General features: G+C 41.0%; 1 protein-coding gene across 2 annotated transcripts in view; it reads right to left on the bottom strand.

Moving 5' to 3' along the window:
• Window positions 1–15980, bottom strand: part of TENM4 (teneurin transmembrane protein 4) — an 887828-nt gene that overhangs the window by 804853 nt on the left and 66995 nt on the right. For both annotated transcript variants that reach the window (XM_049889686.1, XM_049889688.1), the window contains exon 3: window positions 15811–15871. In XM_049889686.1, coding sequence (XP_049745643.1) covers window positions 15811–15871 — 61 coding nt within the window. The remainder of the gene's footprint in view (window positions 1–15810; window positions 15872–15980) is intronic.

The raw sequence follows: 15980 nt of genomic DNA, 5'->3' as shown, positions 1-15980 counted from the left end.
CAACTCAAGATCTTTCAGCAGCAGAGCTCCTGGGGCACATCTCTACTTATTAGCTATCGCCTCCATGATTTGAGGCTTGAGCACCCCTGAAGTTCAGAAAAATTAAAAAATGGAAAATTTAATTAAAGCCCTCTCTGCCTAATTGCCTTCCTGTTGGCTTATGGGATGTTCTGAAGGGAAGAAAAACAAAACTCTTTATCCTCTGTGTCAGCCCGGGACCCATAAAGCTTGGGCCTTCTGCTAAGAAGAACATGAGCCTAACGTTCCCTCTGCCTCAGCGAGTTATTAGAAGGAAATATAGAAGAATATCATTATCACCTGAAGGCAGGGGAGTACTTCACGAAGCTAGATGCACAAACATAAGGCAAAAAGTGACAAATTTGATTACCCCAGATTTAAAGATTTTTGCTTAGCAAAATTAATAGATACAGAGTGGGAGAGGATACTTAAAGTGACAAAGGATTGATATCTAGAATATACTAGGAACTCCTTCCAGGGAACAAGAAAATGTCTAGCACTCTGACAAATGGACAAAGGATATGGAGAAATAATTCAATGAAGAGAAACCCAAAAGGCCAACACGTTTATGTAGAGAGATGCTCAAGCTTATTCATAGTCAAAGAAATACAGAAATGCCAATAAGATACCCCTGCGGCCATCAAGTGTCAGAGGTTATGAAGAGATATAAGACAGAAGCTTCATACCAGTGTAAGTACAGATTAGGCCATTGAGGAGAACAATCTGCCACTCATTGGTCAAAATAAGTGCACACGTGCTCTCCACCGAAGCACCGTCATTCTGGGTATACAGTCTATTAGGACATGTAGGAGGATGTCTGCTGCAGCATTGTTTATAATGGCAGAGAGTTAGAAAACATCCCAGTGTCCTCTCTGGGGAAATGCATATATCAAATGCAGTCAATGCACACAGGGACTATTTTGCAGCAGCGAGAAACAATGGGCTAAGCAGTATACATAGCATTACAAATGAATCTGAACCACAAAGAGCTAAAAGGAAAAAGCAGGAAACAGAATGGGGTCTACAACACAGTATCAACAAAGCAAATTAAGAATATTTGAGAAAAACAATTGAAAGAGTTAACAAGGCCAAAAGCTGGTTCTTTGAAAAAATTAACAAAATTGATAAACCACTGGCCAGAATGACTAAAGAAATACAGGAAAGGAAACAAATAACCCAAATAAGAAATGAGATGGGCCATATCACAACAGACCCAACTGAAATTAAAAGAATAATATCAGATAACAATGAAAAATTGTACACTAACAAATATGAAAAAATAGAAGAAATTGATGAATTCTTAGAAAAACACTGCCTACCTAAACTAACACAAATAGAAGTAGAACAACCAAATAGACTCATAACAGAAAAAGAGATTGCAAAGGTAATCAGAACCCCCCCCCCCAAAAAAAAAGCCCTGGCCCTGATGGCTTTACTGCAGAGTTCTACCAAACATTCTGAGAAGAGTTAACACCACTACTACTAAAGGTATTTCAAAACATAGAAAAGGATAGAATACTCCCAAACTCATTCTATGAAGCCAGCATATCTCTGATACCAAAACCAGCTAAAGACAGCACAAAAAAGGAAAGTTACAGACCTATATCCCTCATGAACATAGACGCAAAAATCCTTACAAAATTCTAGCCAAAAGAATTCAAAAACATATTAAAAAAATAATCGACCTTGACCAAGTGGGATTTATACCAGGTATGCAAGGATTTTTTTTTTTTTTATGCAAGGATGGGTCAATATTAGGAAAACAATTAAAGTAATCCACCGTATAAATAAAAGACAAGAACCATTTGATTTTATCAATTGATGCAGAAAAGGCATTTGACAAAGCCCAACACCCATTCATGATAAAAACTCTCAGCAAAATAGGAATAGAAGGAAAATTCCTCAACATGATAAACGGCATTTATACAAAGCCAACAGTTAACATCACCCTAAACAGAGAGATTCTGAGAGCATTCCCCTTGAGAGCGGGAACCAGACAAGGATGCCCCTTATCACTACTCTTATTCAACATTGTGCTGGAAATCCTAGCCAGAGCAATTAAGCTACATAAAGAAATAAAGGGCATCCAGATTGGTAAGGAAGAAGAAAAAGTATCTCTGTTTGCAGATGACATGATCTTATACACAGAAAACCCTAAAGAATCCTAAAAAAAACTACTGAAACTAACAGAAGAGCTCAGCAGAGTATCAGGTTACAAGACAAACGTACAAAAATCAGTTAGATTCCTCTATATCAACAAAAAGAACATCGAAGAGGAAATCACCAAATCAATACCATTCACAGTAACTCCCAAGAAGATAAAGTACTTAGGAATAAATCTAACCAGAGACATAAAAGACCTATACAAAGAAAACTACAAGGTATTACTGCAAGAAACCAAAAGAGACGTACATAAGTGGAAAAACATACCTTGCTCATGGACAGGAAGACTTAACATAGTAAAAATGACTATTCTACCAAAAGCCATCTATATAGACAATGCAATTCCTATTCAAATTCCAATGACATTTTTTAATGAGATGGAGAAAAAATCACCAACTTCATATGGAAGGGAAAGAAGCCCTGGATAAGTAAAGCATTACTGAAAAAGAAGAACAAAGTGGGAGGCCTCACTCTACCTGATTTTAGAACCTATTATACTGCCACAGTAGTCAAAACAGCCTGGTACTGGTACAACAACAGACACATAGACCAATGGAACAGAATTGAGAATCCAGATATAAATCCATCCACATATGAGCAGCTGATATTTGACAAAGACCCAGTGTCAGTTAATTGGGGAGAAGATAAGTCCTTTTAACAAATGGTGCTGGCATAACTGGATATCCATCTGCAAAAAAAATGAAACAAGACCCATACCTCACACCATGAACAAAAACCAACTCAAAATGGATCAAAGACCTAAAGTCTAAAATGATAAAGATCATGGAAGAAAAAATAGGGACAAGGTTAGGAGCCCTAATACGTGGCATAAACAGTATACAAAACATTACCAACAATGCCGAAGAGAAACTAGATAACTGGGAGCTCCTAAAAATGAAACACCTATGCTCATCCAAAGACTTCACCAAAAGAGTAAAAAGACCACCTACAGACTGGGAAAAAATTTTCAGCTACGACATCTCCAACCAGCACCTGATCTCTAAAATCTACATGACTTTGCTAAAACTAAACCACAGAAAGACACACAACCCAATTAAAAAATGGGCAAAGGATATGAACAGGCACTTCACTAAAGAAGACATTCAGGTAGCTTAACAGATACATGAGGAAATGCTCTCAATCATTAGCCACTAGAGAAATGCAAATCAAAACTACAATGAGATTCCATCTCACTCCAGCAAGGCTGGCATTAATCCAAAAAACACAAAATAATAAATGTTGGAGAGGCTGTGGAGAGATTGGGACATTTATACACTGCTGGTGGGAATGTCAAATGGTACAACCACTTTGGAAATCGATTTGGCGCTTCCTTAAAAAGCTAGATCTGGCAATCCCACTCCTTGGAATATATCCTAGAGAAATAAGAGCCTTTACACAAACAGATATATGCACATCCATGTTTACTGCAGCACTGTTTACAATAGCAAAAAGATGGAACCAACCAAGGTGCCCATCAATGGATGAATGGATAATTATGGTATATTCACACAATGGAATACTACGCACTGATAAAGAACAGTGATGAATCTGTGAAACATTTCATAACATGGAGAATCCTGGAAGGCATTATGCTGAGTGAAATTAGTCAGTTGCAAAAGGACAAATATTGTGTAAGACCACTATTATAAGATCTTGAGAAATAGTTTAAACTGAGAAGAACACACTCTTTTGTGTTTATGAGAAGGGGGAGGGAGGGAGGGAGGGAGGGTTGGAAAGGAGTATTTACTAAATAGATCAAAAAACTACTTTAGGTAAAGGGAAAAACACTCAATACAGGGGAAGTCAGCACAACTGGACTAAACCAAAAGCAAAGAAGTTTCCTGAATAAACTGAATGCTTCAAAGACCAGCGTAGCAGGGGCACAGCTTTGGGGACCATGGTTTCAGGGGACATCTAAGTCAATTGGCATAATAAAAAATATTAAGAAAACATTCTGCATCCCACTTCAAAGCATGGCGTCTGGGGTCTTAAACACTAGCAAGTGGCCATCTAAGATGTATCAATGAGTCTCAACCCACCTGGATCAAAGGAGAATGAAGAATACCAAGGACACAAGGCAGTTACGAGCACAAGAGACAGTAAGGGCCACATGAACCAGAGACTACATCATCCTGAGACCAGAAGAACTAGATGGTGCCCGGCCACAACCGATGACTGCCCTGACAAGGAACACAACAGAGAACCCCTGAGAGAGGAAGAGAACGGTGGGATGCAGATCTCAAATTCTCATAAAAAGACCAGACTTAATGGTCTGACTGAGACTGGAAGGACCCCAGTGGTCATGGCCCCCAGACCTTCTGTTGGCCCAGGACAGGAACCATTCCCTAAGCCAACTCTTCAGACATGGATTGGACTGGACAATGGGTTGGAAAGGGATGCTGGTGAGGAGTGAGCTACTTGGATCAGGTGGACACTTGAGACTATGTTGGCATTTCCTGCCTGGAGGGGATATGAGGAGGTAGAAGGGGTTGAAGCTGGCAAAACATGCATGAAAAGAGAGAGTGGAGGGAGAGAGCGGGCTGTCTCATAAGGGGGAGAGTAATTGGGAGTATGTAAAAAAAAAAAAAAAAAAAAATTTTTTTTTTTTTTAGCAACGTGTATATAAGGTTTTATGTGACAGACTGACTTGATTTATACTTTCACTTAAAGCACAATAAGAAAAAAAATATTTGAACTTGAAACGATGCCTGTTTTAATTCACAAGAATGCACACGAGGAAGAGGCTTCACTTTGACTGTAGCAGGATAGTCACAGGGATGGGAGTGGGCAATGGGGATAAAAGACAAGCAATAGCTAATCCAAAGCTAGGCTTTGCAAGGCTCAATGACGATATTCTGTAATATGAGAAGTATGATTAACTCAACCTTTAGCACCTGAAGTCTAAACACAGCAACAGCAATGACATGCCTCATTGATGGTGGCTGTGACTTTGTTCTTTTCAATCACCAGAGCACACACTTACACTAAGACAGCAGCATGGCCTGGATCCCGGAAGCCAGCATCCCCAAAGGGATGTTCCAAGGAAGTTTCTGGGACCCAGGGAAATGTGACAAGCTTGGAAGTCAAACTGACCTGGTGTCAAATCCCCCTTCTGTCATATGGCAGCTGTGTGACTTGGCCAAGGTACTGAACTTCTCTAAGCCTCAGCTTCCTCCTTGGGAGACGGGAGTACTGATCCCTCCATGAAGTAACTGTCATATTTTAATTGGAATACAAACAAAGCACCTGACACAGAGCCTGGTACATAGTAGTTTCTCTTTTATCTAAAAGAAGCTCTAAGCTGACCACTGTCCTCAGGACCTCCATCCCTTCCCCCATCCCTAACAAACTCTCCTTTCCAGAAAGATCTAGAACCCACAGTAACCACCATTATTACCACTCTCTTTTTAGGCCAGTCATTGGACTAAGTGGTAGAAAGGCATCTTAAAGTAGGTAGTCTCATCTCTACTCTCTAGATGAGGAAATGGGGACTTGGAGTGGTGAAGGAACTCACAGATTTATACAGACTTTAGAATCAATGGATCATTTTAGTCAAATGCACCCAGTAATAAGGCTGCTTTCCCAGGACCACATGCTCCAGCCACCTTCACACATGTCTACAGCTCATGAAGTCAGGAAATTCTCCAGAGTGAGCGCCTCTAAACCAAGAAGCTGACCTTTTGGTTAGGAGCTAAGCTCTTAACCACTGTGCCACCCACATTCCCAGCCACCCGTAATTCTGAAGAAAAGATACTTCCTTTTACCTCCTGAGATCATAGCTACACGTCTGTCCTGATGACTGGGGCAAACAGTCCCCAGACAGCATTTAGAAAGTGTACAGGGATGAAAGGTGGGCTGTGAATGGCAGCTGCTGTTAACTGAGGAAAATCCTCAAGATGTCAGGGCTAGAATTTGGATTAGGAAATGGCAATGAGTCCTTTGACAGCCCGATGAACAGCAGTTATGCTCTGCTTCAACCCCCTTCATGAAAAGATGGACTTTGTGGACACTCACAAGGGTCACACAATGTTTGGCGAGTCAAGATGGGCTTTTGTTTCATTACTCAGCTCGTGAGATATGTTTAGAGTTGTGATTTTATTTTTCTTTTTTTCCAATCTCAGTCTCAAAAGGTCAATCCAATACTTACTAGACTGACATCCAGGGTTTGTAATACATCCAGGACCCACACGATGGGATTGAGATGGAAGGATCATTTTCTTTTACAGTAAAATATAAAAGAGAATCTGTAAGAAGGGGAGGTTAAAACTCCATGCTGGGGATAGTGATGGCTTTGCTATGTCTCAGCCGCATTGTCCTGCTCCTTTGGTAGAACCAGGGCTCTTTCTCTCCAGGGTCTCTGTGGTAGATGGGCACAAGTGGGGAGAAGGGGGAATAGGGCCTATCCCTCAGCTGCTAGTCACTGATGCATGAAACTAGAAATCAGTCCTTTAATCAGAGCCAATAAGGCAAGCAAAGGGGAGTGTAACAGAATCAGGAGGGCCTGGATATGAGTTCTGGTCTACAACCACCAGCTCTAAGTAACAGAGGAGAGTTGATTAAATGCATAGGTCAGGAAGATGTTTGCCTATTTTGTTCTTTAGGGGAGAATTTTTTTTTTTTTAATTACGAACAATATAGATATATCAAAAAAGACAAATATATATATATACACACACACATATATGAATGATGGGGTTTTTGTCTGTTTTATTCACTGCTGTATCCACAGTGCTTAGAACAGTGCCTGATGCCTAGCAGATGCTCAATGAACATCTGTAGGATGGATGGATGAATGGACCGATGGACAGATGGGCAGCTGGATGGGTGGGAGGGTGGGCGGACAGATGGTCAGGGAGTGTTCTAGGGAAGAGGTGAAGAGGAAATCAGCAGGTGGACACAGTGAAGAAAAGAAGGAGATAAAGAGAGTATTAGATTCCTGTACCCCTTCTAGCAATAACAATTCTGTTTTTGAAAACTACAATCTTTTTTTTTTTTTAATCTAATAGATAAAAAATGGTGAGGTGGCTGATTCCTAAAATAATTGTTTTATATAAAGGCCTGACTCACTAGGAAGTTAAAAGTAATCTCCAAGAAACCATTAAGTTAAAACACTGATATTTATTTCAAAGCTCAAGGGCCTGATTACTAGTGATTACTTTCCATTCCATGCATTCCCAAGCAGAGGAAAACAAAGGTTCAAGGACAGGCAGGGTAAAAGTTTACCTAAGGCTGGAGCAAGGTGCAAGTGGGAGAGAGGGGAAACACAGGCAAGCCAGGAAAGGTAGACCAGGAACACCCACTGCCTGTCCACCAAATGTAATAGATGAGAGATTGCAATTTTCATGAATGCAAGCCAGAGCCAAGGGTCATCTGACGATTTACCAAGGTGAAACACAGGGAAATGATGGGCATCCTTGAGGACTGAAATCTTCAGGAATCTTTCTACTCTGTGACCACACTGACCCCATTCCAAATCACCTCCAACACACATGATTATTAATACATAATTAATAGTGATACCAGCAGAAAGGCCCCCTCTGGGCACTTCTGCAGGGATTAGAATGGGTGTGGAGCAGGCATCTGTGTCCTTATGCAGCAAAGTCATTTGCCACATATATCTTTATAAATAAATCTAAACACAGCACACTGCCACACACTAATATACAACCTGAACCTAAGGCAAACATTTTACATGTTGCCTCCTTTTTTTTTTTACATAATCATTTCAAATGGTTGTATTATAGCCCATTGAATGAACACAATTACTGAGAAACCTCTTCCCTTAGTGTCAGATATTTATTTTACCTTGTTTCCAACTTTACTGTGGCTCACAGTGTAATATTTACCTTTAGGTATAATTTTTTTTTTTTCCCTTATTTCGGATCATATCCTTAAGAGTTCAAAAATGGCATCACTGAGTCAAGTGTATAAGATTTGTCAAAAAGTATTCCAAAAGGGTTGGGATCACTTATTATACAGGGCAATGTGCATTTCAATACACCCTCACTAATATAAAGTATAATTAAAATTGTCTTTTGGAAGTTTCACAATAAAAATGATGATGGGTTAGTTTCTAAAATATCTGTAGTACATAGACAGGCTTACCACTACAATAAAGTTTTAACAAATTCCAAGAATGCATTACAATGAAGGCATATGCAGTTGAAAGCCTGGGATAATTAGTAAACACACGCACACTTCATGGGAATCCTGCTCTTGCCACCACAATGGGCACATCTTGAACTCATTCTCCTTTCAAAGGCTCTAAGGCCACTTTGCCCTTTTTCTGGGCATTAGTCCCTGTGGGAATTCCATGAGAAAGGCTGGAAAGAAATGAGAGAGGGATTTCAAATATTTCCTTTGTCCAGCCCATAATAAGGATTATTCTAAATCTTTTGTCCAGCACATCTAAGATACCATGGCAGTTAATGAATAAGTTAATTGGTTAAATCATTCTCGTGGGGGCCTCCAATTCATTCCCAGTGAGCCCATAATGGGTATGTGAAAGATTAGGAGTGCATACGAGAAAGGACCAAGATACCAGATGGCTCAAAGGAACTCTACTGATATTTTAGTTTTTATTATTATTATTAAAAGTGATACGTTCTCATTAAAAAAAAGGACAATAAAAAAAATTAAAGTAAAATGAAAATGATTACCCTACAGTTTCACAACTCATAGCCAATATTTTGATAGATTTTCCAAGCAAATACACAAAAGGGTTTGATAAAATTTAGATGAGACCACAGATTTTTATGCTGTTTTTTCCATTCAACATTTTCCAATAAAAAAATTCTTCCACTCAACATTGTAAAAATGTCTGTTCTGCCCCAAATGATCTACAGATACAATGCAATCCTGATCCAAATACCACTGACATTTTTTAATGGGATGGAGAAACAAATCACCAGCTTCATATGGAAGGGAAAGAGGCCCCCGATAAGTAAACCAAAAAACCAAAAACCAAACCCATTGCCATAGAGTTGATTCTGACTCATAGTGACCCTATGAGACAGAGTAGAACTGCCCCATAGAGTTTCCAAGGAATACCTGGTAGATTCAAACTGCCAGCGTTTTGGTTAGCAGCCATAGCGCTTAACCACTACACCACCAGGGTTTCTGGATAAGTAAAGCATTACTGAAAAAGAAGAACAAAGTGGAAGGCCTCACACTACCTGATTTTAGAACCTATTATACCACCACAGTAGTCAAAACAGCCTGGTACTGGTACAACAACAGATACATAGACCAATGGAACAGAATCCAGATGTAAATCCATGTACATATGAGCAGCTGATATTTGACAAAGGCCCAAAGTCCATTAAATAGGGAAAAGACAGCCTCTTTAACAAATGGTGCTGGCATAACTGGATATCCATCTGCAAAAAAATGAAACAAGACCCATACCTCCCTCCATGCAGAAAAACTAATTCAAAATGGATCAAAGACCTATATAAAATCTAAAATGATAAAGATCATGGAAGAAAAAATAGGGACAATGTTAGGAGCCCTAATACATGGCATAAACAGTATACAAAACATTACCAGAAATGTACAAACACCAGAAGAGAAATTAGATAACTGGGAGCTCCTAAAAGTCAAACACCTATGCTCATCCAAAGATTTCACCAAAAGAGTAAAAAGATTACCTACAGATTGGGAAAAAGCTTTTAGCTATGACATTTCTGATCAGCGCCTGATCTCTAAAGTCTACACGTTACTGCAAAAACTAAACTACAAAAAGACAAATAACCCAATTAAAAAATGCACAAAGGATATGAACAGACACTTTACTAAAGAAGACATTCAGGTAGCTAAGAGATACATGAGGAAATGCTCACAATCATTAGCCATTAGAGAAATGCAAATCGAAATTACAATGAGATTTCATCTAACTCCAACAAGGCTGGCGTTAATCCAAAAAACACAAAATAATAAATGTAGGAGAGGTTGTGGAGAGACTGGAACACTTATACACTGCTGGTGAGAATGTAAAACGGTATAACCACTTTGGAATCCATTTGGTGCTTCCTTAAAAAGCTAGAAATAGAACTACCAAATGATCCAGCAATCCCACTCTTTGGAATACATCCTAGAGAAATAAGAGCCTTTACACAAACAGATACATGCACACCCATGTTCCCTGCAGCACTGTTTACAATAGCAAAAAGGTAGAAGCAACCAAGGTGCCCATCGATGGATGAATGGATAAATAAATTATGGTATATTCACACAATGGAATACTACGCATCAATAAAGAACAACGATGAATCTGTGAAATGTTTCATAACAGGGAGGAATCTGGAAGGCATTATGCTGAGTGAAATTAGTTAGTTGTAAAAGGTCAAATGTTGTATGAGACCATTATTATAAGAACTGAAGAAATAGTTTAAACAGAGAAGAAAATATTCTTTGATGATTACGAAAGGGGGGAGAGAAGGGAGGTGGGAGAAAGGGATTCACTAATTAGATAGTAGACAAGAACTAATATAGGTGAAGGGAAAGACAACACACAGTACAGGAGAGGTCAGCACAACTGTACTAAACCAAAAGCAAAGAAGTTTCCTGAATAAACCGAATGCTTCGAAGGCCAGAGTAGCACAGGCAGGGGTTTGGGGACTGTGGTTTCAGGGGACGTCTACTACAATTGGCATAATAAAATCTATTAAGAAAACATTCTGCATCCCATTTTGGAGAGTGGTGTCTGAGGTCTTAAACGCTAGCAAGCGCCCATCTAAGATGCATCAGTTGGTCTCGGCCCTCCTGGAGCAAAGGAAAATGAAAAACAACAAAGACACAAGGTAATTACGAGCCCAAGAGACAGAAAGGGCCACATAAATCAGAGACTACATCAACCTAAGTCCAGAAGAACTAGATGGTACCTGTCTACAACCGATGATTGCCATGACAGGGAACACAACAGAGAATCCCTGAAGGAGCAGGAGAACAGTGGGATGCAGACTTCAAATTCTCGTAAAAAGACCAGACTTAATGGTTTGAGACTAGAAGGACCCTGGTGGTCATAGCCCCCAGACCTTCTGTTGGCACAGGACAGGAACCATTCTCAAAACCAACTCTTCAGAAAGGGATTGGACTGGACTATGAGACAGAAAATGATACTGGTGAGGAGTAAGCCTCTTAGATCAAGTAGACACATGAGATTATGTGGGCAACTCCTGTCTGGAGAGGAGATGTAAAGGCTGAGTTGGACACAAGCTGGCTGCATGGACACGGAAATACAGGGCGGAGAGAAGTGTGCTGTCTCATTAGGGGGAGAGCAACTAGGAGTATGTAGCAAGATGTATATGTCTTTGTATGAGTGGCTGACTTGATTTGTAAACTTTTACTTAAAGCACAGAAAAAAAAAATTCCAAAACTCGTTTAACAGCTAAAGACTATAACCTAAGCATGGATGTACCACAATTGTTAAATCATTCTCCTCCTGTTAAAGATTTCTGAAATTTTCTTTCTTAAAGAAAATTTTTGTTACTATTCTTTCATTCACTCAACATGTATTTATTGTGTGCCTGCTACGTGGTATGGACTGGGTAAAAAAAACAGTCTTGGTCACCTGCCCTCAGGAAGAAAAATATTGAACAATTAGCACAGGCACATATAATTGAAGTTATGGAGTCCTAGTGGCACAGAGTTACAGCTGCTGTTCAAAAGGTTGGCAGTTTGAATCCACCAGCCACTCCTTGGAAACCCTGTGGGGCAGTTCTACCCTGTCCTATAAGGTCGCTATGAGTTGGAATCAACTCAACAGCAACGGGTTTGGTGTTTTGGGTGTACAGGCAATAAGTGGAGTGATATTTAAGCTGAGACATGAAGGAGTTGAAGGGGTCAGAATGGAGGTTAAGTGTATCCCAGCAGAGGAAACTCCACATGCAAAGACTCAGAGAAGAATAACCTGGGGCAGTTGACGGATGAACCAGAAGGACACTGAGTATCTTGGGAAGGAAGCCACACCACAGGTCACTCACACTAAGTGCACTGAAAAGCCATTCACGCCGGAACAAACACAGGATGTACTTTTAAATTTGAAAGGAAAAGGTGTATTAACACTGACAACACCAAGAGGCTGCATTTCTTAGGCCTGACAACCCTCTAATTAGCAGCCAATTTTCGTTCAGACTTCATGGCTTGCCAGTCTGGCCATCCGCATACTCTAGCCACATGTACACAACAGCAGGGCATGCATTCAACAGGAGACCGTCAGCCCTGCCGCTCTGCAAAGACTTGTAGAACCTGTCCTTTCTCCTCTGGTGGGTTTCACCTATAAGAAGGGATATGGGGGGGGGGAGGGGTACCATATGCACTTAAAACAACAAGATCACACATCTGGCTCTAGGTGTCCTCATCCAAGATTTGCTCAGCCCCATGATGACCACTGGGCAACCTCTGCAGGGAACAGGCAGGTCTTAATCACCATAGCTTTGTAAATGCTGTTCTGCTCAAATGTGTTTTCACTGCCTTGGGTCTACCTGGCTAACTCCTACTTATCCAGTAGCCTCAGTTCAAGCATCACCTCCTCCTGGAAGCCTTCCCAAGCAGGGTTGAAAATCCCCTTGTGGGTGGCACATCTCTCTCTACCCCAGCACTTGCTAAGGTGCATACAGTCATCTCTTTACTTCTCTTGCCTGGAGTGCGAGCTCCAGAGGGATGGATGTAGAATATCTGCACAAAAACTTTTTTTTTTTAATTTTAGTAATATATTTTATTCAGCCCAATATACCTGAAATACTAACATTTCAATATGTGACCAATATAAAAAGTTATTAATGAGATATTTTATATTTTTATTCATATTAAGTTTTTGTAATATTATGTGTATATATATTTTTAATCTTATTTGTTTTGTTCTTTTTGGGAATATACACAGCAAAATACACACCAATTCAACAGTTTCTACATGTACAATGAATGAACTATGGTCCCAACATCTCAGGTTTAAGATGCAGACCCAAGTGTACCTCCCACCACAAGGACGACAATGACACCCCCCCCCAACTCCTTCTCCTGCCTTTTCTAGGGTGGGTAGGTCCCCTCTGGGTCCCGCACATCCAGCCCTGCCTCCTGCCCATGAATTTCTGCTCTTAGAACAGGATCTATGCTTATCCTCTGTGCAGCCCCTAGTGTTGGTGTAGTAGACTGAATGCTGGTCCCCAAGCATTTCAAGTCTTAATCCCAAGAACATGCAAATATTACCTTATTTGGAAAAAAGGTCTTTGCAGAAGTGATTAAGTTAAGGATCTTGAGATGGGGCAATTATCTTGAATTATTCCCGTGGGCCTTATATGCCATCACGAGTTTCCTTTTAAGAGGGACAGGGAGATTTGATACACACAAATGAAGGCAATGTGACCATGGAGACCGAGATTGGAGTAATGCAGCCACAAGCCAAAGAATGCTGGCAGGAGAGGAAGCAAGGAGTGGATTCTCTCTGATAGACTCTCCAAAGGGAGCATCAAAAAAACCCCAAAACCAAACCTGTTGCCATCGAGTCAATTCTGACTTATAGTGACCCTAAAGGACAGAGTAGAACTGTCCCCTAGAGTTTCCAAGGAACACTTGGTGGCTTCAAACTGCCGACCTTTTGGTTAGCAGCCGTAGCTCTTAGCCACTAGACCACCAGGGTTTCCAAAGGGAGCACAACCCTGCCAACACTTTGATGTCAGACTTCTGGCCTCCAGAACTGTGAGAGAAGAAATTTCTGTTGTTTTTAGCCATCAGATGTGTGGTATTTTGTTACAGCAGTACAGAAAACTAATACAGCAGGGAAGTGGGTGATTTTGGGTATCAGGACACCTGCGGTATCATCCCAGGTCTGAAATTCACTCAGCAACTCTCTTTTGGAGCTGGGGTGCTCATCCTGGCTTCACCTTTATTCTCAGCTAACACTGGGCAAGTCTCCCTCACTGCCATTCAGTTTCCTAGTCAGTAAAATGGAGCAGAGTCCCAGTCACCTGCCTGGCAGAGTTGCTGGGAGGATTACATTGGCCAAGTCCACACAAGCCCTATCACAATGCCAGGCAGTCATTCCATGTGAGATATTTTTCTCCCTTATTACTATGAAAATATTAGTCAGCACTGACTGGGTACTTACTGTACAGCAGGTACCAGGCTAAGCCCCCTCTTTTAAAGGGGATGCTGGCTAGCATTTTCAAAAGGGGAGTCAGAAGGATTAAATATGCCCCTTAAAAGGAGGGTGTTTTGAGATCCCTAGAAACTGGGGTGACCAAATGTGACTTACTGAAAAGCTACCAAACAAAAGAAAACCAAACCCACTGCTGTCGAGTTGATTCTGACTCATAGCGACCCTATAGGACAGAGTAGAACTGCCCCATAGACTTTCCAAGGAGCGCCTGGTGGATTCAAACTGCCAACCTTTTGGTTAACAGCTGCAGCTCTTAACCACTACACCACCAGGGTTTCCCTGAAAAGCTACAATGTTTCTGGGACATTGCAGTGTGTGAAAAGCTACAATGTCCCAGAAACAAACACAAGGCAAAAAATACAGCACATTACAAAATGGAGAAATCTCTACTCTGCCAGGGGTACCTTTCCCCATCTTTTTGTAACCTGCCCAGGATACTTTCCACTGCCTGTGTATTTTCTAGAACACAGAGGTCAGATTCAAATACTAAACACAGCTGCACATCATTTTGTCATCTCTAGCTCCATGCCTTTCTTACTGACTTTTCTAGACCCACCAGTCTACAAAAAGAAAAGAAAAAAGTAAACAAAAATAGAAAGCTCCTGGTATCTCCTGAAAATGTGGGGGTTAAAAGGATGATGTTTCTCTAGCAAGCAGCCATCTAAGATGCATCAATTGGTCTCAACCCACATGGAGTAAAGGAGAATGAAAAACACCAAAGTCACGAGGTAAATATGAGCCCAAGAGACAGAAAGGGCCACATAAACCAGAGACTTCATCAGCCTGAGACTGGAAGAACTAGACGGTGTTCAGCTACCACTGATGACTGCCCTGACAGGGAACACAACAGGGAATCCCTGATGGAGCAGAACAGTGGGATGCAGACCTCAAATCCTAATAAAAGACCAGACTTAAGGGTCTGACTGAGATTGGAGGGACCCCGGAGGTCATGGCCCCTGAACTCTCTGTTAGCTCAAGGCTGGAACCATTCCCGAAGCCAACTCTTCAGACAGGGATTGGACTGGACTATAAGACAGAAAATGCTACTGGTAAGGAATGAGCTGCTTGGCTCAAGTAGACACATGAGACTATGTGGGCAGCTCCTGTCTGGAGGCGAGATGAGAAGGCAGAGGGGAACAGGAGAAGTTGAATGGACATGGGAAATACAGGGTGGAAAGGAGGAGTGTGCTGTCACATTAGGGAGGAGCAGCTAGGGGTACATAGCACAATGAGTAAGTTGTTGTATGAGATACTGACTTGATTTGTAAACTTTCACTTAAAGCACAATAAAAAACATGTGATTGTCAGAAAAAAAAAAAAAAAAAGATGACGTTTCTCCCTACCAAGTACTGATGCTTCACTCTCTGTGGTCCCTACAGCCATGGAGAAAATCTGCAAAGCCCCAAATTGATCCTGGGCCTCTGGGGCCAGCTGTAGGCTGGAGACAGAGGACAGCCAGGAGACCCCCCTACCTGGTTCCTGTGCTGAGGCCTTGTAGTATAGATGTAGGGGTCAAGCTCCTGCACAGGGCAACTGGAAAAGAACAGGGGACAAATAGATGATTAAGAATGAGTAAAACTGACAGAGAAGGGATATTCCACAACTTCCCAACCAAGTGAGTAGTATAGAAGAAAAAGAATAG

This window comes from Elephas maximus, chromosome 7 (genome assembly GCF_024166365.1).
Source record: "Elephas maximus indicus isolate mEleMax1 chromosome 7, mEleMax1 primary haplotype, whole genome shotgun sequence".
Lineage (NCBI taxonomy): Eukaryota > Metazoa > Chordata > Mammalia > Proboscidea > Elephantidae > Elephas > Elephas maximus.
The sequence above is the reverse complement of the archived record's forward strand: the minus strand, read 5'-3'. Positions and strand labels throughout refer to the sequence as shown.